The sequence below is a fragment of the Macaca fascicularis genome, chromosome 8 (assembly GCF_037993035.2).
Source record: "Macaca fascicularis isolate 582-1 chromosome 8, T2T-MFA8v1.1".
NCBI classification, from domain to species: domain Eukaryota; kingdom Metazoa; phylum Chordata; class Mammalia; order Primates; family Cercopithecidae; genus Macaca; species Macaca fascicularis.
Genome location: NC_088382.1, coordinates 96997549 through 97024059, shown reverse-complemented (window position 1 = coordinate 97024059; position 26511 = coordinate 96997549). Strand labels below are relative to the sequence as shown.

Below are 26511 nucleotides of genomic sequence, written 5' to 3'. Positions count from 1 at the left end.
TATCATATTATTAATAAAATCAGAAGGCTAAATTCTGAGTAAGAAATTAAACTATATACTTTCTACAAAGTATGTTTGAAGTATTCTATAGATATAAATATGTTTGCCAAATTCAAAACTGATTGAAAACAAAATCAGTGATTCTGTTGTGCATTGTTGTACTATAACATTATATTTTAATGATATTTCTAGACATAATACTTTTGAGGTAAATTATTAAAGCTTCTATGGTAATAATAGTAGAAGCTCTTTCCAGAGAATGTTAATGAAATTATTAAATTTTACATAGTCATTACACATTTCTATTACTAATTATTACTCTACCAAAAAGGTATACTACGAAATCATAAGAAAACAGTTATTTAAAAAAGAAGCTTCATGGAAAATAAATTGAAGGTTCTTGAATTGTTAAAAAAAAAAAAAAAAAGTCTAACAGAAAAGTCAATGTTGAGGTACTGGATTATATTTAATTAATCTTGATAAATATTATTTAGAAAACAAAAAAATCCATATATGCTGAATTTGTACCTTTAGATGATCAATATCACCATAAATCCTTTCATAGTAAAAAATATATATATATTACAGATAAAGCTGAAAAAATGGTAAACAGGGTCATAAGAAGCCTTGGGAGCATTTGCAAAATGGCAATAGCCAAAGTGCTTGAGTTTTAATGATAAAAGTAAGAGTAAAGGGAAAATAACGTTAATTAAGACTGTCAATGAAAACATGAATATAAATATCTTTCTACACATGAAGTGAGTCATTCAGGAAACTATCTTTATCCTTGGTCTTTGGGTAGGAAAATAAAAGCAACTGTCTTCTGAACATTGATAAATAGTGGCCTGTACTCACAAAAGACTTTGGAGACAGTGAGAAATACCAGGAAATGTGTATTCTAATGCTGTAGGTGGTGGGTGAGAGCACAGGTTCATTTAAACCCATGCTTGAGAATCCCTTCTCAGTGTCAGATGTGTGTTTAAACTGATATCCACAGACATATGCATCTGTGCAGCAACAGAGTACTCTGGTAGAGATCTGAAAAAACAAAACATCCCCAACATGCATAGACTGTCAGCATTGCAAAGAAGAAGAGGAAATGTATTTGAAAAGATCTATTCTGTACAATACTCCTGAATAATGAAAATATTCCTTATATTAATTTATTTCCATTATTACTGTCACTACTGCCTCTTATCTCCATTGCCTCTCATCTCTTTGCCTCTGGTACTACCAAAATTGACTCCTAATTGTTCTGGTTTTCTAGTACCTCTCTCCTTTCAACTATCACTCATATTGCTCTGCTGTTCCCCTAAACTTTGACTTTTTCAGGTCTCTTCTGTTATTCAAAACCTTTAATGATGTCAAATTATCTGTAAGTTAAAGCCCAAGAATATGAATATGGTATTTAAAATGCCTGAGACTACAGAAAGTCTTACTGATCTCCCAATGCTCATGAATATTCATCTGATTAAATTGGACTGTTTGATCAACTTTTCTAAAGCAAGATCTGCAAAAACCATATATTGGCTTATGCTATTTTTCCTGCCTAGCATTATCACTCCTACTTTCAGTTCAACCACATCCAAAAAATCCTCTCTCCCATTCAGTTTCTACTGTGTCTGTGATATTTATTATGTTATATAATATATATGTCCATGAGGTAGTGAAAATCATTTTAAGACATGATATTTTGATCTATCTCACTTGTTTAACAATCACACTTTTTGTATTTTTCTAATTATTAAATCTTTGAGATAAAAAAGGAAAGCTCAAACTGTCCTACATAGTAAGGACTACAGTGTAGCTACTCAAGCATTTAAGTGATTTTATTTTATTTTATTTTATTTTTGAGACGGAATCTTGCTCTGTCACCCAGGCTGGAGTGCTGCAGCATGATCTCAGCTCACTGCAATCTCCGCCTCCTGGTTCAAGAGATTCTCCTGCCTCAGCCTCCTAAGTAGCTGGGATTACAGGCGCCTGCCACAGGGCCAGGCTAATTTTTGTACTTTTAGTAGAGACAGGGTTTTGCCATGTTGTCCAGGCTAGTCTCGAGCTCCTGACCTCAGGTGGTCCGCCCGCCTTGGCCTCCCAAAGTGCTGGGATTATGGGTGTGAGCCACTGTGCCCGGCACGACTTTAAGTGATTTTAAAATGTATTTCTTTTCATTGCCACGACAAAAGCAATTAGCAAGGTGTTCTGTACACAGATGTTAAAAATATGAAGAACAAACTTCATATTTCTTATGAAAAAAATTATTTTCTCAAATGAAAAATTTTTGAAAAAAGTAGTTATTCACAAAGGAGATCATTGGTAGAATGAACACCCAGTGCACAGTCCTTTGTTCCTAGGTACAGACAGCAGACTCTTGCTATCTAATTTCAATAAAAAATGGTTTATCAGAGGGTGTCAGGAAGCTCTAGTAGGGCCATAAAACTAGAATTCAATAATATAGAGCAAGAAAATACAGTAGCTAGCGGAAATGCCCACTCACAACACAGAGCTCTTCTAAAGGAAACCTCACTCCTGCAGCTGTGTGTCACTCATCATGTGTGATACAGGGGATGAACTTTAGAACCACCATGTTCATCACCATGCTCATCACCATGCTTGCAAGGAGAGTGGCTCCTGACTTCTTCCAAATACTGTAGAGAAATACACACTGGGCAGAATGGAGGCCACAATCAAAATTAAAACTTTTACAAAGGATTCTAGAATATGTAGTCTTTAGTTGTTTTTAGCTTTCACAGGTTGGTTAGAAGTGTTTGGAAGGGGCATTCAGCCATATAATGTACAGTATTCATCATTCGCCAAAATTTTTTCTTACAGTTGTATTAATAAGAACAATATGCATGATGACAAACTTAAGAAGGAGGGAGATTATACTTCAATTACATTTATCAGTGATCATTCCATTTCTCATACCCCATGTAGTAGAAAGCTTGCTGCATGCGTAGTGAGAATTAAACATGATGACCAAAAATGAAAATTAGTTGATAGATTCTACAAATATTTTACTCCTGGTGATTCACTGAAGAGAATAGACTTCCTTTAACTATTGTTTTCCTTAATGCCGTGCTAATGTTTTCCTTATTTAACCTCACCTTAAATCCAAATTGCCTTTATTCTTCCTGGATTATGAGTTTAAGACAGTATAACCTTTCAGCATTATCAATGGTTGATTTATTGCAACGATGCAATTCTGTAAAATGTCTCAAAGATAGCAAAGCAAAGCAACACACTGTGTTTTAATCAGGAGATTTATCAATAAATGTATTAAGATATTTTAAGATTGAATTAATGATAGCATTTTCCTCAAACAGAGAAAATTAATGCTAAGTGTTAATACAACCCATATGTACTGACCAGCAAAGAGTTAAATTTTCTTTTGGAAGAAAAAAGTCATAACTTTGGTCTAAGGGTAAACACTGACATCAAAATATTCATTAACTCATCAACAATATTTTCAAGGGCTTGTAAATTCTAGATACTTGTTGGGTACTAAAAAATAAGATGGTCTTATTCCAAAGAAACTGTAAGTCTAGTGGAAAAACTGACCCTTAAACTATTAATTATGACATAGCACAATGAGTGTTAAGATAGTATAAGGAAAGCCAGGCATGGTGGCATGTGCCTTTAGTCTCAGCTACTCGAATGGCTGAGGTGGAATGATCACTTGAGCCCACGAGTTTGAGTCCAGCCTGGGCAATATAATAAGACCTTGTCCCCCCGCCCCCCGTCCCCCACCAAAAAAAAAAAGGTGATTAACAAAATAAGATAGGACAGGAGTTAGAAAACTTTACACCATGGACCAAATCTGACCCAAGGCCCATTTTTTTTTTTTTTTTTTTTTTTTATAACACTACAGCTAAGGATGATTCTTACATTGTTAAAGGCTTTAAAAAGAAGAAGCGGGTGGATATGTAACAGAGGCACTATTTGACCTACAAAGCTAATATTTAGTATCTGCTCTTTAGCAGAAAAAGTTCGTTGACCCTCATAGAGACAAAGAGGCATCTCTGCAAGCAAACAAAGAGCAATAGAATCTCAACTGGTCCAGAAAACATTATCTTAACAATAGTAAATGTCCTGAAATGAGGGGCAAGTAACTTCTCCAGGAAGAGGGAACAATATATGTAAAAGGCCTCAATGGCGATAGTGACATAGAAGAACTAATAAAAGTCCAGGTTGGCAGAAACACGAACGAAAAAGGAGAAGAATTATTAAAATTAAAACTTTGAGATATAGGTATGACCTAGATATAAATGGCCTTTCAAACTATATTAAGGATTTTGCATTTTACCTGAATAACAATGAGAGGACATTAACTATTTCTAAGTGGGTGAATAACAAGAAAAACTTTAAAACTGATTATCATAGCTAACAATATCGGAGAAAGGGAGTCAGAAACAGAAGAGATTAGTAGCAAACAGGGCTTTAAATTCTAGTATTAGGTAAGAAAATAAGCAAACAGACACATTATACTAAAACTTCTTTAAGCGAAAGACAAGGAGGAAATATTGAAACCAGCAAGCAAAAGCCTTGTCACTTATAAGTGAATCCCAAAAAGATTAACAGCTGTCTTCTCATCAGAAACAATAATAGAAGCCAGAATAAAGTGGGATTGCATTTTTAAAATATACAAAATAACCCAATTTCAACTTCAAATCCTATACCCTGCAAAGCTGTCTTTCAAAAGTAAAGGAGAAATGAAGAAATTCTCAGTAAAAGAAAACCTGGCAGTATTTGTTACTAGCATATACTCCCTCAAAGAAATACTAAAAAAAGTTCTTCAGTCTGCAAACAAGCATCCTCACATAAAATTTGAATCCACATGAAAAATCAAAACGTACCACTAAAGGTAAATGTGCAATTATAAAAGGTAAGATAAATACATATTTCTTATCCATTCTTCTCTTACTCATAAAGAGTGACTGTGTGAAATAATATGTGTATAATGTTGTTGGATATATAACATATAGAAATATTATATATTTGCCAATAGCAGCATAAGAAAGCAGGTGGGAGAAAACTGATACTGAACTAAGGAAAGCATATCAGATGGCAACTTGAGTCCACAGGAACAAATAAAAAGGACTAGAAATGGTAAATAAGATGTCTAATATAATGAACACTATAAATATATATTTGATTTCTTTTTTCTCTGTTTTTGAGACATAACTTTATATACTGTTGAATTTGTAACATACATAGCTGCAATCTGTATAATAACAATAACATATAAAGGAGGAAATGGAAATAGAGCTATATAAGAGTCATATTTAAAACTGGAATAAAGTTAGTAAAAATCTGAAGTAGATTCTGCTGAATTGAAATGTATATGGTAAGCCCTAAAGCAACCATAAAAAATAACAAATATGGTGAAAAATTATTAAAAGAATGCTACACTAGAAAATATTGTCCAACACAAAAGAGACCAGTGAAGGATGAATGAAGGAACAAAAAGGCATCAGCATCACACGTACTTGAATCACTGGCACCTCCAGGTATCAAACTGGTTCTGGGATGCTCAAAGAGTGCCTCATGGGACTATGACTTTTGATTCCCTGTAGAGTAAATTAAACTGGAAGAGACTGATGTCAAAAGGTTGAAGGGATGTAGAGCCTATGTATTTTGTGACTGAAATACTCCACTTTTGGTTTCAGATAACTAGATATGATTTTGACTATTATTATTGTTACTATTATGATTTTCACATGTTTTATCTTTCTGCACTAAATTTGTTGATGTAATTTTTTTAGTTTTTCCAATTATCATGTTTGCTATATCAAATCCTACCTGGAGAAAGATGGGGGCATACTGACATTAGCAAGAAAACAACAAAATATGCATAAATAGTTAAATGTTTGCCAAGTCAGTTTACCATTTTTTATTATATTCATGATACACATGGGAACGAGCTGATTAGTGACCTAAGCTGGTTGTCACTTTCAAGTCAGCCACATCTTGAAAGAATAACAACTGGGAAGACTTGTTATAAACTAGACACACCCAAATGATAAGCAACACTGTACATATTCACTACAATAAGGTTCCCTTAGCATATGAAGCAAAAGTAGGAAGACTTAAGAAGTTAACAAAGCAAATAGAGTCAGATACAAGCTTTACTTATTTCATTGATTGCCAAGGATTAATCCTAAACTCTGTCAAGCTTTTGAATAATTAACTAAATCCCTCTGAAACTCTATCTACTATACATATTTAAAATAAGATCAAAACACACATAATTATGCTTTGGAAATCATACTACTGCTAATTTTCAACCCAGATAATAAAAGTGTAATTTGAGCTACATTCTCTACATTCTCTGATAAAAATTCAAACTAAATCTTGAGTAAACAGTCAGGAAGTATTATAATCCAATTCTTCTCTTTGATATATCAAGTTTGTCACTACCATAAAAGAAAATTAGATGAATTTGACAGGGTTTATTCTTCACATAGGTATATTTATTTATAAAAACTACAGTCTTTCAGAACCCATAGGGCTTTGATGATTATCAGATGAAACTGTCAATCTTCTCTAAGGAAGATAAATATTTTCTAAAACTATGAAAGTACCACACATTTATATGTTTGGGAATAGGTGAGAAAACAATATTATTTTGACTTATTCAATAGACTCACAGACTGTCCAATGCAATTGGTAGTTTAACAAACACCACCATTTATTTTTCAAGATACTTACCAAAAAGAACTTGAATTCAATATTAGTCTAGGAAACAGTATGTTAACTTTCTCAGTATCTTTTTAGCTCTTTGATGCAAAATTTTAGTATTTTTGATTGATATTTTAGATCAAAAGAGAGATTATTATCATTAGTAATCAAATATATTAAAACACATAATCATTCTCCCCTTTCCAAATTTCATATTCTTTTGGATCACCTAATTTAAAATATCTGTATGATGGTCTCTTTCCTCCTTTTTAATCAACTCAAAAATATTAATATAATGATAGATTGGCAAGGATTGGATATTATATTTTTATTAAAAGCCTGTTAGAGAGGCAAGGATCAAAATTTGATATTTCTGATACAAAGTGGAAAACCTGTGACAAAACCGTGACAAATCCAAAACAACCATAAAAAATAAAGCAACCATGAAAAATAACAAATATGGTGAAAAAATATTAACAGAATTAATATGCTACGTTAGAAAATATTGTCCAAAACAAAAGAGAGCAGTGAAGGATGAATGAAGGAACAAAAAGGCATCACCATCACAGGTACTTGAATCACTGGCACCTCGAGGTATCAAACTGGTTCTGAGATGCTCATCTGTTTCTATGTAGTGAACATGGGGAATTTAGAAATATTCAATTCCCGATTTTTTACAAGTCAGTTTGCTACTTGCCTTCCATTTGTACTTTTGGTTAAAAAAAATGCCATTTATAACTAATCAGGAAAAATACGTCATAAACAAAAGCATCATATTACAAATATTCAAATTTATGAGCAAAAATAGTTATTTGACTAAACATGGATTAAATGCTACATCTCAAAAACATGATAAATAAAATATAAATGCAAGCAGTAGAAGGAAATTTGGAACAAATATGAGAAATGTTTTAGATTCTCACCAAATTTAAGTGGTTTATTAGAGTATTCCTGTTTTTGAAGGATAAACTTCCCCTAATTATATTTACTTTTTTTCAATAAAAGAACTCCTGGTGTGCTGAACCTCATTTTCCTATGTTACAGTGTTTCCTTCAAAGGATACCTTAGCCAGATTTCATAAATACTCTGCCATGTTTTTATAGTTGCTGCCCAGAATTTACCAATTAGATTCATTTGTTTTAGAATTTTAATCTCAAACTTAAATTAAAAATGTCCCTCACTATAATTGTGGCTTTGCAGACTTGGGGTAGAAATATTTCTTTCAAACACTTCTTCTTCCATTATAATGTTAAGTTCTGGCTCCTTCACCGGCTGTGAGGAAAGAGAGGCGAGGTTACCATCCTCTCTCTGTTATCTGTGGCTGTCTCTCATGAAGCAATTGTGTTTCGTTATCAAAAGAGACCTAAAGCTCTGGCCCATCCTACCACAGCTCCTCTTGGGTTGGCAACCCTTGTTAAATTGGCTTTCATAGATGGACAAATCATGCAAAATGGCTCAATACCACCTACACTTTTTGTGTACACATAATGCAGGAAATCCGTGCATCCTTGCTATGCTGAATGTTGAAAATGTAGGTGCTTCACTGCTACTTTCTCTTATCTAGGCCTCACTCATTCTCCATAATTATTTTTTTCCATGGCTAATATGTGTAGCACAAGTACAGATTAGCAAACTTGCTGCTTAAATAGTTATCCACCCAGGAAAAAGGAAAAGAAAAAATGGTTTTTTTCCCTTTTCTCTCGTGTGAGTGGCTATACCCTCTAGTATTTCTCCTTTTCAGTTTGGCCCTTATAGTAACCGTCAGGGTGGGGCAAGAGGGGAACAGTTATAGGGAGTAGAGGGAGATGTTAAAGTAAGGTTAGTCCTGAGGCCACTCTTCAAGCCAGTACAGTATCACTTTTAATGAAAAGCAAGAAATAATCTAAATGTCCAATTCAAATGTTATTATCAAATAAATTAGAGAATATTTATATGAAGAAATATTGTATAAAATGTTACAACTATGAAGAATTTCAATTCCAATAATATAACAGAATGCAAACAAAATGATCCAAAATTGCATTAAACTCACCATGACCTGGAGGAAATTTTTTCCATTTAAGGAGTGCAATTAGCTCATATATGGATAAAGTAGGCCATTCCTCATAATAAGGACACATATGGATTAATTTCAACTTTTGCATATTTTCAATTTTTATTTTTTCCTGAAATAGAATGTCATTATCAAATTTTTAATAATAGGCCATTTAAAATCAAAGAAATAGCAAATAGATAAATGGTGAGAGAAGTAAAATAAAGGCCATATGAATAAAAGTTAGTATAAGATACATTTGAATTTTATCAGAGCATCACTCTGTGGCCATATAGACATATTAAAATGTTAATCTTCAGATCTACTTACTAAAATTATATTTGCTCACCTTTCATTATATATTATACTTCTATAAATGTTTTAGGAGTTTTTTAAAACCCTGTCATAGTCAAGATTAAACTGAAAAGTTGTGTTTGATAAAATCAAGTAACTGGTACTGATATTTGGGAAATAAAAACAAAACATACAGAATTTTTTGTTAAAGCCAGCCACTCTGAAAATCAAAACAAATGAACATTAAGGATTTAGAATAATGTTGAATTCTGAGAGAATTACCTGTACTACTGACACTGGGACCACTAAATCACAAGAAATCCCCACCATTGGAGACCCAAGAAGATGGGTGTCTTCTCAACTCCACTCCACATGAGCACTGAACCATGGCTTACACCAGCTTTCTGCAGGACCTGCATCTGGCTTAAGCTCATTTTTAAAAAGATGAAACAGCAGGATCATGGAAACCTTTCAATCCCATTATTTTTTGTTTATTTATTTTTGAGATGGAGTTTCACTCTTGTTGCCCAGGCTGGAGTGCAATGGTGCGATCTCACCTCACCGCAAACTTCACTTCCCGGATTCAAGCAATTCTTCTGCCTCAGCCTCCTCAGTTGCTGGTATTACAGGCATGCACCACCACATCCGGCTAATTTTGTATTTTTAGTAGAGACAGGGTTTCCCCATGTTGGTCAGGCTGGTCTCCAATCCCTACCTCAGGTGATCTGCCTGCCTTGGTCTCCTGAAGTGCTGGGATTACAGGGATGTGCCACCACACCCAGCTAATTTTGTCTTTTTAGTAGAGATGGGGTTTCTCCATGTCAGTCAGGCTGGTCTCGAGCTCTCTACCTCAGGTGATCTACCTGCCTCGGCCTCCCAAAGTACTGGGATTACAGGCGTGAGCCACCGCCCCCAGCCTCAATTCCATTATTTATACAAACTTCCTCTGCTATCCAAAGTAGGAGAAATAGGAGTCAAGAAAAAATTTGGATTTGATTAGAAGAGAATAAATTATTAAACTTTAGGTAAATGAGTATCTTAAAGCTGCAGAATTAAGGAATCAGAATAAGTTGTTATCACTTATTCATCCAGCTCTGAGTTTGATGTTTGTTGTATAATTATGAAATATCATGCCAATCCCATTCAAGTATTTTTCCTCCTTAAGTAGACTATAGAGACTGGGAAAGCAGCAGTACTATTATCCATCTTATTATTCTAGTATTCTTAGCATATGACATGTTGTGAACATGCAAAACACATATTTGTTGACTGAATGAATGCGTTTGAAATTAATGAAAAGCCAAAGGGTATTCTAAAATTACCTAAAATATATTCATTGAGACCTTTGTTTACACTTTACCTATCACCAGCACTCTTAAGTGATTTTCGTCAAATAAACCACCTTTTTAATGTCTCTAGCTTAAGTTAAAGTTAATAATAAAACAGATAATGGATATCTTTGTCTACAGAAGCAAAATACAGCTTGAGTTTATGCCCAATTTCTGTTTATATATAATATTAGATATCATACCTCCTTTATCTTTGCATATCCCTTTGCTGGGATTTTAAGAATTTCACAATCGTCTTCTGTCACCACTGAGAACACCTGTGTTCCCGATTCAATCTGAGGTATAACTTCCAGAGTTCCAAAGGTACTCCATTTGCTAAGCTGTAAAAATACCAGAGACAATTTAATGTTTATTACCACTCACCAACATAAAAATGCCAGTGAAGGACTGGATTGTAGGTCAAGCTTTCATTCAATGAAAGAGGAGATTCTAAACTGTCTTTGCATGGATGGCTCCTACTACTTCTGCTCAATGTCACTTCCAAAGGCAAGAGAAATGGTCATTTTTTTCACCGATATGAAGAAAATAACATTAAAAATCTTCTGTTTTATTCAGTGATTTAAAGTGCCTATTACAGTGCTTGGAATATAGCAGCCATTCAATACATAGTAGTTGAAAGAATGAAGAAATATTGTACACTTATATATATGATCTTCTGTTTGTTTTATTATCACATGTTGGTAGTATTCAGTAATAACAAAAATGAATAAAATGTTAAACAGTATATAAACCATTAATATATATTTATGGATGATTGCTTAATTTAATATGTAAATGATAAATATTAGGCATGGCAAAATGTTACTACTAGAATACATATCATGAGTTATTAGGTTATAATGATATTACATATAGTTATATAGAGAACCTATATTTATATTTACCCAGGAAAAGTGGAGGGCATGTAAAGGATAAGGAGCATATTTTTTATGAGAGGCTAAGGAGCTTCTTAGGGAAAACATCACGTCAATATGCCTATCTAAGATGATATGGGAAAACTTCCATTTTTCTACTTCAAAACCATAGACTATTTTTCTTTTTAACTAAATGCATATCTGAGCTTGAATCTGCAAGTCCAAATTCATAGAGGAAATTTAAAATGTCAAACAGTCACAGCTGAGGCCAAAGTGGGCCACAGTCCTATCAAACCAAAATAAGGTCCCAAAGAACTGAGTTCTGAGGCTTGTTGTACATGTAGGAACAGGAGATGGGACTCAGATCCATGAAAGGCGAGAGACTGGAATTGTGCCTTCTTGCCTAAAGTCTAGGAACTTGGAGGATTACCCGAGTTGTGAAGTGGGGACAGGAAGAACTACATCCAGTATTTTATGAAAGCCACATAAAAGCTGGCTATCTAGCCGTGAAACTGGACAGAATTGTTAGAAAATCAAGAACCTAGGTTTGCAGCTTGAATGAGTACAGAGCATACACTTATGCACAGTATAAGACCCAAAGCTGAAAAATGAATAAAACGCCTAGTACACAACTAGTAAAACTCCTAGGATCCAGGAAGGTATTATAAAAACTTAGCCTTATGTACAAATTCAGAGAGAAAGGAACTCCCACAGAGAGCAAGACTTGCTGATGACAAAATCATAATAAAAATAATTACAAGACACACAAATAAATAAACCCCTACAAAGGGAAGTCCATGAAGGAGAAAAAAGTTGAACAACCTAAAAGAAACTACAAACATTTAAAATTATGTAAACTATAAAAATCAGAACATGACATGATGGAAGCAAAAAGAGGTATTTTGGAAAAGAACAAAATAAAACTTCTGTAAATAATGGTCACAAAAATTTGTAGATTAAAGATAATTTTCAAAAGAATTCATTACATAGATAATATATAAGAAAATAATCTGGAATAAAATATAGAAGAAATGGAAATAAGAAGGGGGTTGTAATAGCTATAGAAGATAGATGGAGACCATTTAGCATATATCTAATAGAAATTCTAGAAGAAACTGAAAAGAATGGGAAAACGGTGATGCATAAGTGATAATGGCTGCAAGTTTTCCAGAGCTGAGAGAATAAGTGAGTCGTCCAAAGCAAGCAACACACAAAACTGAAAGATGAATTTGCTTTTGTATTCCTGCTCAGGATTTGGCATATTCTCCTAATCTTTCTCCTCTACTTGATCTCCTAGTTACAATCACATTAGCTCTCAATAATTTCAAGCAGATATTGTCCACTTACATATTTTTCAATTTATCTATTGTTTTAGGGCATTGGTTGGAATTACCTAATAAGTCATTATAAAAGCAAAACTATTCCATGACTTTGAACAATATTCTTAAGGATTTCTTTCTCAATTAATTACAATATATCATCAGAGTCCCTAATATTAATAATTAGGAAATTATAAAACTTTCAATGCCCCTTACATACCCACTTATTTTAGTCAAATTATTTTTTAAAGTATTAATACTTATAATTGTTTTATGATTTCAATATTTTATATTATTTATTTTTTATTATACTTTAAGTTCTAGGGTACATGTGAACAATGTGCAGGTTTTTTACATATGTATACCTGTGCCATGTTGGTGTGCTGCACCCATAAATATGTCAATTACATTAGGTATATCTCCTAATGCTATTCCTCCCCCCTCCCCCAACCCCACAACAGGCCCCAGTGTGTGATGTTCCCCTTTCTGTGTCCAAGTGTTCTCATTGTTCAATTCCCACCTATGAGTGACAACATGCGGTGTTCAGTTTTCTGTTCTTGCGATAGTTTGCTGAGAATGATGGTTTTCAGCTGCATCCATGTCCCTACAAAGGACATGAACTTATCCTTTTTTAAGGCTGCATTGTATTCCATGGTGTATATGTGCCACATTTTCTTAATCCAGTCTGTCATTGATGGACATTTGGGTTGGTTCCAAGTCTTTGCTATTGTGAATAGTGCCACAATAAACATACATGTGCATGTGTCTTTACAGCAGCATGATTTATAATCCTTTGGGTATATACGTAGTAATGGGATGGCTGGGTCAAATGGTATTTCTAGTTCTAGATCCTTGAGGAATCGCCACAATGTCTTCCACAATGGTTGAACTAGTTTACAGTCCCACCAACAGTGGAAAAGTGTTCCTATTTCTCCACATCCTCTCCAGCACTGGTTGTTTGCTGACTTTTTAATGATCGCCATTCTAACTGATGTGAGATGGTATCTCATTGTGGTTTTGATTTGCATTTCTCTGATGGCCAGTGATGATGAGCAATTTTTCATGTGTCTGTTGGCTACATAAATGTCTTCTTTTGAGAAGTGTCTGTTCATACCCTTTGCCCACTTTTTGATGGGGTTGTCTTTTTCTTGTAAATTTGTTTAAGTTCTTTGTAGGTTCTGGATATTAGCCCTTTGTAAGATGAGTAGATTGCAAAAATTTTCTCCCATTTTGTAGACTGCCTGTTCATTCTGATGGTAGTTTCTTTTGCTGTGCAGAAGCTCTTCAGTTTAATTGGATCCCATTTGTCAATTTTGGCTTTTGTTGCCATTGCTTTTGATGTTTCAGTCATGAAGCCCTTGCCCATGCCTATGACCTGAATGGTATTGCCTAGGTTTTCTTCTAGGGTTTTTATGGTTTTAGGTCTAACATTTAAGTCTCTAATCCATCTTGAATTAATTTTTGTATAAGGTGTAAGGAAGGGATCCAGTTTCAGCTTACTACATATGACTAGTCAGTTTTCTTAGCACCATTTATTAAATATGGAATCCTTGCACCATTTCTTGTTTTTGTCAGGTTTGTCAAAGATCAGATGGTTGTAGATGTATGGTACTATTTCTGAGGGCTCTGTTCTGTTCCATTGTTCTATATCTCTGTTTTGGTACCAGTACCATGCTGTTTTGGTTACTGTAGCCTTGTAGTATATCCATGAGCATGGAATGTTCTTCCATTTGTTTTTGTCCTCTTATTTCACTGAGCAGTGGTTTGTAGTTCTCCTTGAAGAGGTCCTTCACATCCCATGTAAGTTGTATTCCTAGGTATTTTATTCTCTTCGAAGCTATTGTGAATGGGATTTCACTCATGACTTGGCTCTCTGTCTGTTATTGGTGTATAAGAATGCTTGTGATTTTTGCACATTGATTTTGTATCCTGAGACTTTGCTGAAGTTGCTTATCAGCTTAAGGAGATTTTGGGCTGAGATAATGGGGTTTTCTAAATATACAATCATGTCATCTGCAAACAGGGACAATTTGACTTCCTCTTTTCCTAACTGAATACCCTTTATTCCTTTCTCTTGCCTGATTGCCCTAGCCAGAACTTCCAACACTATGTTGAATTGGAGTGGTGAGAGAGGGCATCCCTGTCTTGTGCCAGTTTTCAAGGGGAATGCTTCCAGTTTTTGCCCATTCAGTATGATATTGGCTGTGGGTTTGTTATAAATAGCTCTTATTATTTTGAGATATGTTCCATCAATACTGAATTTATTGAGAGTTTTTAGCATGAAGGGCTGTTGAATTTTGTCAAAGGTCTTTTCTGCATCTATTGAGATAATCATGTGGTTTTTGTCTGTGGTTCTGTTTATATGCTGGATTACATTTATCGATTTGTATATGTTGAACCAGCCTTGAATCCCAGGGATAAAGCCCACTTGATTATGATGGATAAGCTTTTTGATGTGTTGCTGGATTTGTTTTGCCAATATTTTATTGAGAATTTTTGCATCAATGTTCATCAGGGATATTGGTCTAAAATTCTCTTATTGTTGTGTTTCTGCCAGGTTTTAGTATCAGGATGATGTTGGCCTCATAAAATGAGTTAGGGAGGCTTCCCTGTTTTTCTATTGATTGGAATAATTTCAGAAGGTATGGTACCAGTTCCTCCTTGTACCTCTGGAAGAATTTGGCTGTGAATCCATCTGGTCCTGGACTTTTTTTTCGTTGGTAGGCTATTAATTATTGCCTCAATTTCAGAGCCTGTTATTGGTCTATTCAGGGATTCAACTTCTTCCTGGTTTCATCTTGGGAGAGTGTATGTTTCCAGGAATTTATCCATTTCTTCTAGATTTTCTATCATTTCTTCTAGATTGATTCTTCTATCCATTTCTTCTAGATTGCATAGAGATGTTTATAGTATTCTCTGATGGTAGTTTGTATTTTGTGGGGTCAGTGATGATATCACCTTTATCATTTTTTATTGCATCTATTTGATTCTTCTCTCTTTTCTTCTTTATTAGTCTTGCTAGTAGTCTATCAATTTTGTTGATCTTTTCAAAAAAAACAGCTCCTGGATTCATTGATTTTTTTGAAGGGTTTTTGTGTCTGTATCTCCTTCAGTTCTGCTCTGATCTTAGTTATTTCTTGCCTTCTGCTAGCTTTTGGATGTGTTTGCTGTTGCTTCCCTAGTTCCTTTAATTGTGATGTTAGGGTGTCACTTTTATATCTTTCCTGCTTTCTCTTCTGGGCATTTCGTGCTATAAATTTCCCTCTACATACTGCTTTAAATGTGTCCCAGAGATTCTGGTATGTTGTGTCTTTGTTCTCATTGTTTCAAAGAACATCTTTATTTCTGCCTTCATTTCATTATGCACCCAGTCGTCATTCAGGAGCAGGTTGTTCAGTTTCCATGTAGTTGAGCGGTTTTGAGTGAGTTTCTTAACCCTGAGTTCTAGTGTGATTGCACTGTGGTCTGAGAGACAGTTTGTTATAATTTCTGTTGTTTTATATTTGCTGAGGAGTGCTTTACTTCCAACTATGTGATCAATTTTGGAATAAGTGTGATGTGGTGCTGAGAAGAATGTATATTTTGTTGATTTGGGGTGGAGAGTTCTGTAGATGTCTATTAGGTCCACTTGGTACAGAGTTGAGTTCAATCCCTGGATATACTTGTGAACTTTCTCTCTCGTTGATCTAATGTTGACAGTTGGGTGTTAGAGTCTCCCATTATTATTGTATGGGAGTCTAAGTCTCTTTGTAAGTCTCTAAGGACTTGCTTTATGAATCTGGGTGCTCCTGTATTGGGTGCATATACATTTAGAATAGTTAGCTCTTCTTGTTGAATTGATTCATTTACCATTATGTAATGGCCTTCTTTGTCTCTTTTGATCTTTGTTGGTTTAAAGTCTGTTTTATCAGAGACCAGGATTGCAACCCCTGCCTTTTTTGTTTTCCATTTACTTGGTAGGTCTTCCTCCATCCCTTTATTTTGAGCCTATGTGTATCTCTGTACGTGAGATGGGTCTCCTGAATACAGCAAACTGATAGGTCTTGACTCTTCATCCAATTTGTCAGTCTGTGGCTTTTAACTGGAGCATTTAGCCCATTTACATTTGCATTTAAGGTTAATATTGTTATGTGTGAATTTGATCCTGTCATTATGATGTTAGCTGGTTATTTTGCTCATTAGTCAATGCAGTTTCTTCCTAGCATCGATGATCTTTACATTTTGGCATGTTTTTGCAGTGGCTGGTACTGGTTGTTCCTTTCCATGTTTTGTGATTCCTTCAGCAGCTCTTGTAGGGCAGGCCTGGTGGTGACAAAATCTCTCAACTTTTGCTTGTCTGTAAATGATTTTATTTCTCCTTCACTTATGAAACATAGTTTGGCTGGATATAAAATTCTGGGTTGAAAATTCTTTTCTTTAAGAATGTTGAATATTGGCCCCCACTCTCTTCTGGCTTGGAGAGTTTCTGCTGAGAGATTCACTGTTAGTCTGATGGGCTTCCCTTTGTGGGCAACCTGACCTTTCTCTCTGGCTGCCCTTAACATTTTTTCCTTCACTTCAACTTTGGTGAATCTGACCATTATGTGTCTTGGAGTTGCTCTTCTCGAGGAGTATCTTTGTGGCATTCTCTGTATTTCCTGAATTTGAATGTTGGCCTGCCTTGCTAGGTTGGGGAAGTTCTCCTGGATAATATCCTGAAAAGTGTTTTCCAACTTGGTTCCAGTCTCCCCGTCACTTTCAGGCACACCAATCAGACGTAGATTTGGTCTTTCCATATAGTCCCATATTTCTTGGAGGCTTTGTTCATTTCTTTTTGCTCTTTGTTCTCTAAACTTTTCTTCTTGCTTCATTTCATTCATTGGATCTTCAATCACTGATACCCTTTCTTCCAGTTGATTGAGTCACTTACTGAAGCTTGTGCATTTCTCACATTGTTCTCATGTCATGGTTTTAATCTCTATCAGGTCATTTAAGGAATTCTCTACATTGGTTATTCTAGTTAGCCATTCGTGAAATCTTTTTTCAAGGTTTTTAGCTTCTTTGCGCTGGGTTCGTACTTCCTCCTCTAGCTCGGAAAAGTTTGATTGTCTGACGCCTTCTTCTCTCGACTCGTCATAGTCATTCTCCATCCAGCTTTGTTCCTTTGCTGGCGAGGATTTGCGTTTCTTTGGAGGGGGAGAGGCGCTCTGATTTTTAGAATTTCTAACTTTTTTGCACTGCTTTTTCCCCATCTTTGTGGTTTTATCTACCTTTAGTCTTTGATGATGGTGATGTACAGATGGGGTTTTGGTGTGGATGTCCTTTCTGTTTGTTAGTTTTCCTTCTAACGGTCAGGACCCTCAGCTGCAGGTCTGTTGGAATTTTCTTGAGGTCCACTCCAGACCCTGTTTGCCTGGGTATCAGCAGCCGGGGCTTCAGAAGAGTGAATATTGCTGAACAGCAAATGTTGCTGTCTGATCATTCCTCTGTAAGCTTCATTTCAGAGGTGCACCCGGCCATGTGAGGTGTGCGGTGTCAGTCTGCCCCTAGTGGGGAATGTCTCCCAGTTAGGCTACATGGGAGTCAGGGACCAACTTGAGCAGGCAGTCTGTCCATTCTCAGATCTCAAACTCCTCGCTGGGAGAACCACTACTTTCTTCAAAGCTTAAATTTTAAAATTTCAAATATTAAAAGAATTAATATTTATAATTTTCAATTTTGTTCTGTAAATATGGTTATCTTAAAGTGCTCAGGAAAAAATAACTTTCAACCTAGAATTTTTTATTTACTTGAAATAGCAATTTAGAGTAAGAGTAAAGAAACAAGAAAATAATTTTAGACATTATATGAAACAAATGACTACAAGACGAATTTCAGCTAGAACAATACTGAATCCAAAATGGAGCACAAATAATTAGCTAAAAACATTGGTAAATGTAAATAGCATTATTGATATATAATAATTTTAAAATGACTAATATGGTATGCTTTTAAAATAAGAGAGATTTAAACTGCTTTCAAATACTAACTCAGAAGAGACAAGCAGAAAGTTAGAATTAAAATATTTGAGAATCTTTATATTCTTGGGCTAGGAAAGAAAAATATTGTATAGGTTTCTTTCAAATTACAAATTTAATTATATACAAGTTAAAAAAAAGTACAATGACAAAAAAGTAAAGTGATGGAGTATGGGATATTTCCTATAACAATGGTAAATATAAAGAATAATACCTCAAATATCTAATATACATCTATAATTTGACTTAAAGAAGAGAAAATAACCAAAACAAACAGTTATTGAAAAATAGCAAAAATATTTTTAGAAGAAAAACTATTCCTAGAAGAGATGAACCAAATGACTCACACACAAAAGAAACCTGCTCAATCTCAGTAGGAGACAGAAAATTGTAATTAATGTCACAATGCCACATGGTTTTTATCCACCAGATTGAAAAACTTAAAGTCCTCTAACCTATGGGTTTAGGAAGATAACTTTCATTTATAACTCTGAAAACTGTAAAAACCTTCAAAAATGAGAAATTATCTGGCAATATCTATTAAAATAAACCAAAAAATGTATGCAATGTCTTACCCAGAAACCCATCTCCTAAGAATCTACCTTGTAGAAATAAATACATTTTAAGGAATTCAACCAAGTCTAAGTTTTAATATACTGGTAAAAATTAGTTATGTCTATATATCTTAGCCTGGAAGAATTCTGATGGAAAAAAACAAATAATAGATAGTATATTAAAAACGTTTTTTTTACAAAATGAACAGTTACAAAAACAGTAATTCATATGTGTATGTAACTATTTAAATGCCAGTGTCAATTCAGAGGAAAATGTGCAAGAGTACCTGTCAGGCTGATATTATTCATATGTCCAGGGGATAGTGATGGAGCTGAAATGGCAGAATATTTATTAACATTTCCTCCAACTTCCTTGTATTTGTTTCAGTGGCCATAAAAACTATGTAGTACATTTGTAAATTTTAGACACTTATTAAAGAAATTTAAAGTGTAAAATGTGACTTTGAAACAGAATGCGGAGCTATCTTCCATACATGTGTTATTTGTTTTGATATCTTTAAAAATATACATAAAACATCTAAATGATATACAACAGATGATTACAGTTGTTATATCTGAAAACTGCAGATAAGAATTATGGTCTACTTTAATTCTGTATTTCTGAATTTTTAATAAATATAGCAATTTTTAAATCAGACAACACTGTAAAGCTATTTACTTCATAGCTCAGTCTCTCTCAACTTTTTTGAAAATATCATTTTTTTAAGGCTATATAGATAATCTTATTCTGATGAGGATAGTTGGCCAAGTTGCACAGAAGGAACAGTTTCTTGTACTTGTAAATGCTCATGTTATTTTACTGAAAAATAAATTGATAACTAACTTTATTGAGAAGTTATGTATTCCCATGCTTATTTTTTTTAACTTTTATAATAATACATAACCCGAACAATCTCCCTCTGAATAAGAATTGGTAAATTTATTAATTTTTCTTTTGAATAAAGTCATAATGTTGAGATCTGTTCTAAACTGCATTTTATAAAAATAAAATTTCCTGAAAAACAGAAGTATTTCATAGGTATAATTTTTGTTCTTATTTTTTTCCATTGCTTTTAGCTTCCAGGCATTTACACATTAAATAAGATCTGTAAGTAAAATTAGAGCTACTATTTTTAAACCAAAGAAAGGTCTTGCTCTAAACTTTGCATAACATGTTTTTTCTTTCCTAAGGGGCTGAAGAAATGGATTAAAAAAAACACACACAAAGATCAGGCATTCATAATCTAGTCAATAGATGAACTTCTTCTTGAACTTCTAATATATTATCCCACAGTTTGTGATTATTTGTACCTCAATTTTTCTTGAATGAGTTTCTATAGCTTTAATTATATTCTCCAAGAATATGGGCCATAATAGGACTATATATTGATATCTGGAAGGTAAAACAGGAACTAACTTGATGTGAGGACAATATGATTGGGACCTTATGCATTCTATTGGCTGAGGGATGGATTTGTATGCTTAAATAGAAATTTTCTGAATAAATTTATTCTAAACCTGTATGTTGAATCAAAGAGGAATACCTTTTCAATTATAGAAAAAAATATTTTAGGATAATATGAATATGCACTTTCTAAGTAAAACCTACAAATCAAATCAGTTTGCAAATGGAGCCAATACATTTCTCTTTAAAAGTTGGCTAATCATGGCTTCCTAGTATGTCCCTCATACATATATTTATACATATATATATATATTATTTTTCAATCCTTGCCTTTCTGAAAAGTGGAAAAGGTAATATAAGGCATTTCCTCTTTATCTGTGGTTTCACTACACAGATATAGTTATACATTTATAAATTAGTTATATATTATATATTTATAAATATATATTTATATATTATATAGTGTATATAAATATATTTATATAAATATATATAAAATATATATAAAACAAACATATTTACTTATATATTTTGAGGTAATAATTTTTAGTGCATATACATTTCATACTCATTATGAAATATCTTTATTTTTAATGATGCCCTTGCAATAAAATCTACTTTGCCTACTATGGTACAGCTACTTTGGCCTTCTTTTGGTTAGTATAATCTGGTTTATCTGTTATTTCACTTTGCAACTTTCTGTATCCTTCCAATAAGGTCGGTAATCATACAGGGTATTGCTTTATGCAATATGACAATCTTTGTTTTTTAATGAAAGTATTTAGTCTGTTTATATTTAATGTATATTTGCTTTTAAATCTGTCATCTCAATATTTGCTATTTTTCTATTTTTTGTGTCATTTCTTACTTATTGCTAAATTCTGAACTAATCAAATATTTTTTTCTATATTTTATGTTCTTTTAACTTATATATTCTTTTATTATCATTTTGTTGATCTAGTTATTACTAATGCATCCTTATCTTATTAAAGTGTATCCTAAATAACAGTGTCTCCCATTATGCATGGAAGATACTTTCCAGACCGTTATTGCATACAGAAATTGCAGATAATATCAAATCCTATGTGTTTTTTTCTTTACATATGTGTATATGATAAAGTTTACTTTAGAAATTAGGCACAATAAGATATTAACAAAAACAACTATTAATTAAATAGAAAAATTATAAATTTAGGAAAAAAAAATTAACATAATAATTGAATTTTCAGAGCAAAGTTGACCTTGGGATACTGAAACTGGAAAGTGAAACCACAGAGAAGAAGGAAGTGCTATATTACCTTTTCCACTTTTCAGAAAGACAAGGATTGAAAAAATTATTTTACACTATTCTCTTACTGTTATTGCTACTTCTGATGCATTTTATTTCTACATATGTGTAGAAACTTCACAAGGAATAATATTGATTTATACAGTCAGCTAATATTTAGATTAATCCACATATTCACCAAGAAGTTTCTTTGTTCTTCAGTTCTTTCTACATTTCTGTACTTCAATTTTGGATAACTTTGTTTTTGCCAGAGTTTGTCCCCTTGCCATTCCTTTTACTGTAACTTTGCTTGCAATGACATCTCTCTTTACTGTTTGTCTGAATACAACATTATCTTGCCTACATTTAAAAAGATGGTTTTACTGGTCATAAAAGTCTAGGTTGGAAGGTATTTTTTTCCTGAATGCTTTAAAAATATATGTTATTGTTCTCTGGCATTCATTATTTAAGAGTTCATTAAAACTTACCTTGGAGTGTGTTTCTTTTTTTTCCTACTATGACTTTATATTTGGTTTACATTAGTCTAGTTGTGGTTGTCTCACTTGTAGTTCATACAGCAACTTAAATCTGTTATTAGATGTCTTTCCATAGAAAAAAATTTCAATCAGTACTGCTTCAGGCAGGACAAAATATTGTTTCTACTCTATTTCTTATTTATCCTTTTGTTGGATTTTTAATTGCATACTTATCAGAATTTTTCATTTCTCATATCTAACTTATAGTCTTTTCTATCATTCATCTTTTTTCTTCTTCATAGTTATGATATGTTCTATTAATCAATTTTCCATTTCAGTAACTCTCTTCTGCAGTGTCTAATCTGCTAATAACTACATTTATTGAGTTATTAATTTCATTTTATATTTTTAAGTTATGAAGCTTCCATTTTTTAATTTATTGCTCACAATTCTAGTTTATTTCATTGTCAGATTTTGAAAATATTATTATTGTTATCATGAACTAGTAACTCCAATATCTAAATTACCTGTGTGTGTGTTTCTACTGATTTTTTATTGTTTGTTAAAAATGTTTTCTTGTATTTTGACATTCCTGGTAACTTTTTAGTCAATGTTGGACATTGTGTATGAAAACACATGGTTGTTCTAGATATGTCGTCTTTCTCTGAGGTGCTTTATTTTCCTCACAGTTAATTAGTATAGGAGCAGACTAAATGGCCCCAATCAATAATTGAGGTCTTTTGAGACTGGTTTTCAGTCTTCAGGGCAGTGTTTTGGTTCTGGGTTTCAACTGATAGACTGATACATTTTTCAGAATCTCTTATATTTGACAGACCCAGGACTCCTAATTTCTGTCTATAAAATACATGAGACTGGTGAAAGTTCTACTTCTTAAATTTGTAGGTACATATTACTCAAATTCTGTGATGGTTCATTTTATGTTTCAATTTGACTGGATCATGGGGTGTCCAGATATTTGGTCAAACACATTTCCGGCTGTTTCTCTGGTGATGTCTTTGGATGAGTTCTGATTTAAATTGGTAAAGATTAACATTTAGATACTAGACTGAGTAAATCAGATTGCCCTCCATAATGTGGGTGGGTCTTATCCAAAAAATTAAAGGCCTGTGTAGAATGAAAGGCTGACCTTCCCCTAAATAAGACAGAATTATCCTCCTTGACAACTTGAGAACAGGGACATTAGCTCTTTTTGACTCTATAGCAGTTTTCAGCCATCATACTCAAACTTGGACATCACCTCTGCAGATTTTGGACTTGCCAGCCTCCATAATTACATGAGCGAATTCCTTATAATACATCTATACATATACATATACATATGTGTATATATATAAATGACTCATCATGATTCAGCATTTTCATAAATGCAAGAAGGAATTATTGAATAGTTAATTCAACCAGATGTGTATTTCCAAAAAAAAAAAAATAATATTATTCAAGCTCCCTTTTCTCTGGTTCCCTTTTCTCAGTATCCTGACCCCTCAAAGCCTGACTGCCTGGGTAGACTAAACTCAGATTCATGGTGCTCTGGCATTCTAAGGTTCCTGTAAGTTCTATTCACAATTTTCTGCTCATTTGTTCATCCTTATGATCCTTGCAAGTTGTTGGATGTCTCTAAGGAAAAGCAGCAGGAAATGTCTGACTCAAAATAACATATTTCCCTTCTTTCTTGAATTATAGCCATTCTAATCTTGGTTCCCTTGATTGCTCTCCAAAACCTTCAAACTGTTATTAATTTGGTGTTATTCAGCTTTTTTAGTTGTTCTCAGCAAGGGGATCGGTCTGATGCAAGCTACTTCACCATGGTATAAAGCAGACTGACATTCAGTAGATTGAAGCAACTGACCTTCTTTTAAACAAGATCTACTTCTGTTTCTCCATTTCTGTTGTTTGGACTCTTTTTTTTTCTCGCTTGCCCTTATCAACCCATTATGAAGTGAGTAACAAAATTATTCGGAACAAGCAATCAGACCATGACATCCAAGTCTTTTCTTATAAATGTGGAAATTCTGGTAAAGTAAACCAAAAATTTCTACATAAATTACTGCTTGTAATAGGAAACAATGTTCCGAAGAGCCTGATTCTCATTTTGATATTTTCTCCCTTAAAAAAATAAATAAAACCTGAAAGAGGGATCAAGATTACAGCATCTTAATAGAAGGAAGGCATTAGTAACATCCTAGGAAAAAGAATTTCTACATATAGATATGTAGACATTAATTGTAGGTGATAAGTAAGCCAACTAATATCAATGTATTAGTAACAGACTGTCCAATGCCTATATTATTTACACATATTAGATAGCAATGAGAGTAATGTATTTACCACTGATTCCTACTTTGTAGGTTTTATTTGTCATATGTGTGTGTCATTTTTAAAATTTATTTGTCAATTACATTATTTCAAAAGTTTTTTAAAGAGATACACACTTACTACTTTATAAAAATATGAGAGTGCAAGAAAAGGGGTGGATCAGCAAAGAATAACGATATTCATGGTAAAGTAACTGGAGAACTTATAGAAAACAAGTTACTGGAATGAGTGTCACATTACTGACAACATAAAATCTCCTGAACAGCCCAGACTGCATCCTATTAGTCCATGAGCACAGCTTGGCTGATAACCATGAACTGAATCTCAAGTGGATCTCATGTACTCCCATTTGCATTGGTTTGTTGTTATTTTGAATTTGTTTCAGAGAAACAAAATCTTCAGCATTGACTGGAACAACAGTCTCCCTTTTCTGTTCAGGTAGATTTGGGCTTCTTCTTATTTTATTCTAAAGAGGCGCAGCCTTTCTTTTTCCTATGTGCCCAGTTAGTTATTAACTAAACTCTAACATAGTCACCCATCATGATTCAGCACTTTCATGAATGTAAGTAGGAATTATTGAATACTTAATTCAACCAGATACATATTTTAAAAATTAAACCAATTAATAATATAATAATTTGAGCTGTATTTCATAATTTTCTAAACATTATTGGTTCTCAGTATTACTGACTAGTTAATATATGAGAAACTGATTTTTAGTACTACTGTTATTTGATATTTTAAAATTTTCCTATTATTAGGGAAAATTGATCTGTCTGATATATAAGAGTAACATCATTCAGTCACTAGAAAGAATTATTTCAGCATACCATTTAGTAGAATTGTCCCTCCATACTTGGATGTTACACTGTAAAAAATATAACTATAAGCATATTAACAATTTTTGGAAGAGTGAGCACTAAGAGCTAAAAATATTCCTGCGTTATAATGTGAAATTTAGTGTTAATTAAAGAAGTTGTTAGTGTCTAATTTAAATAATCATAAATTTTTTAAAGTTAGCACATAAGGTTTATTAAAAAATTAATGGAGTGTACATTTAAATACATACTTTATATGTATTCATACACAAGTGCTCACCACATGTTCACTAGCTATTGAAGTTATAAAACCCTTTGGCTTAATGGATTACCATCATTCATTTGTTATGTGTTTTATCCATGTATAAATTGACTGCTCTGATATGATCTGAATTTTATATAAAAGATGATACATTTTGGGAACTTAATATCACAGACTTTTTCTTATAATAATAAACTAGAAACATTGCTCCTGTCTTATTCAAAAGAAAACATTTCCCCCACATAACACTAAATTAAATTGCTCATATTTTCATTTACTCTGAATTTAATAGTCTTATAAAGAAGACTCAGTTGAGTAAGCTGACATATAAATTGAAATAACTGTGTCAGCCTAACTTCAATGTGAAAAATTTTAAATTTTTCAACGTGACATTTATTTATTTATTGATACATATTAGATGTACATATTTTTCAGATACATGTGATGATTTCATACATTTATATAATCAAATCAGAGTAATTGGGATATCCATCACTTTAAATATTTATTTTTTATCTAGAATCATTCTAATTATTCCCTGCTAACTATTTTGAAATGTGCAATCTATTAATGTTAACTATAATCATCTTACTGATCAAACACCAGGTCTTATTTCTTCTAAGTGTGTATTTGTACCCATTAATCAACCTCTCTTCACCACACATCACCTCCACCCTTCTTGGCCTCTGGTAACCACCAGCCTACATTTTATCTTTATGAGATTCACTCTTTCAGCTCCCACATGTGAATAAGAACATGTGATACTTGTGTTTCTGTGCTTGGATTACTTTACATTACACAATCACCTCCATTTCCAACCATAATGTTGTACTTGACACGATTTCATTTTTTTATGGCTGATGAACATTCCAT

The 26511-nt window shown here is 33.2% G+C and overlaps 1 protein-coding gene across 2 annotated transcripts in view; it reads right to left on the bottom strand.

The window, feature by feature from the left end:
* CNBD1 (cyclic nucleotide binding domain containing 1) overlaps positions 1–26511 on the bottom strand; it is a 785154-nt gene that overhangs the window by 367433 nt on the left and 391210 nt on the right. For both annotated transcript variants that reach the window (XM_065519430.1, XM_045398475.2), the window contains exons 7-8: positions 10536–10673; positions 8711–8843 (exon numbers count right to left, since the gene is read on the bottom strand). In XM_065519430.1, the coding sequence (XP_065375502.1) occupies positions 8711–8843; positions 10536–10673 (271 nt within the window). The remainder of the gene's footprint in view (positions 1–8710; positions 8844–10535; positions 10674–26511) is intronic.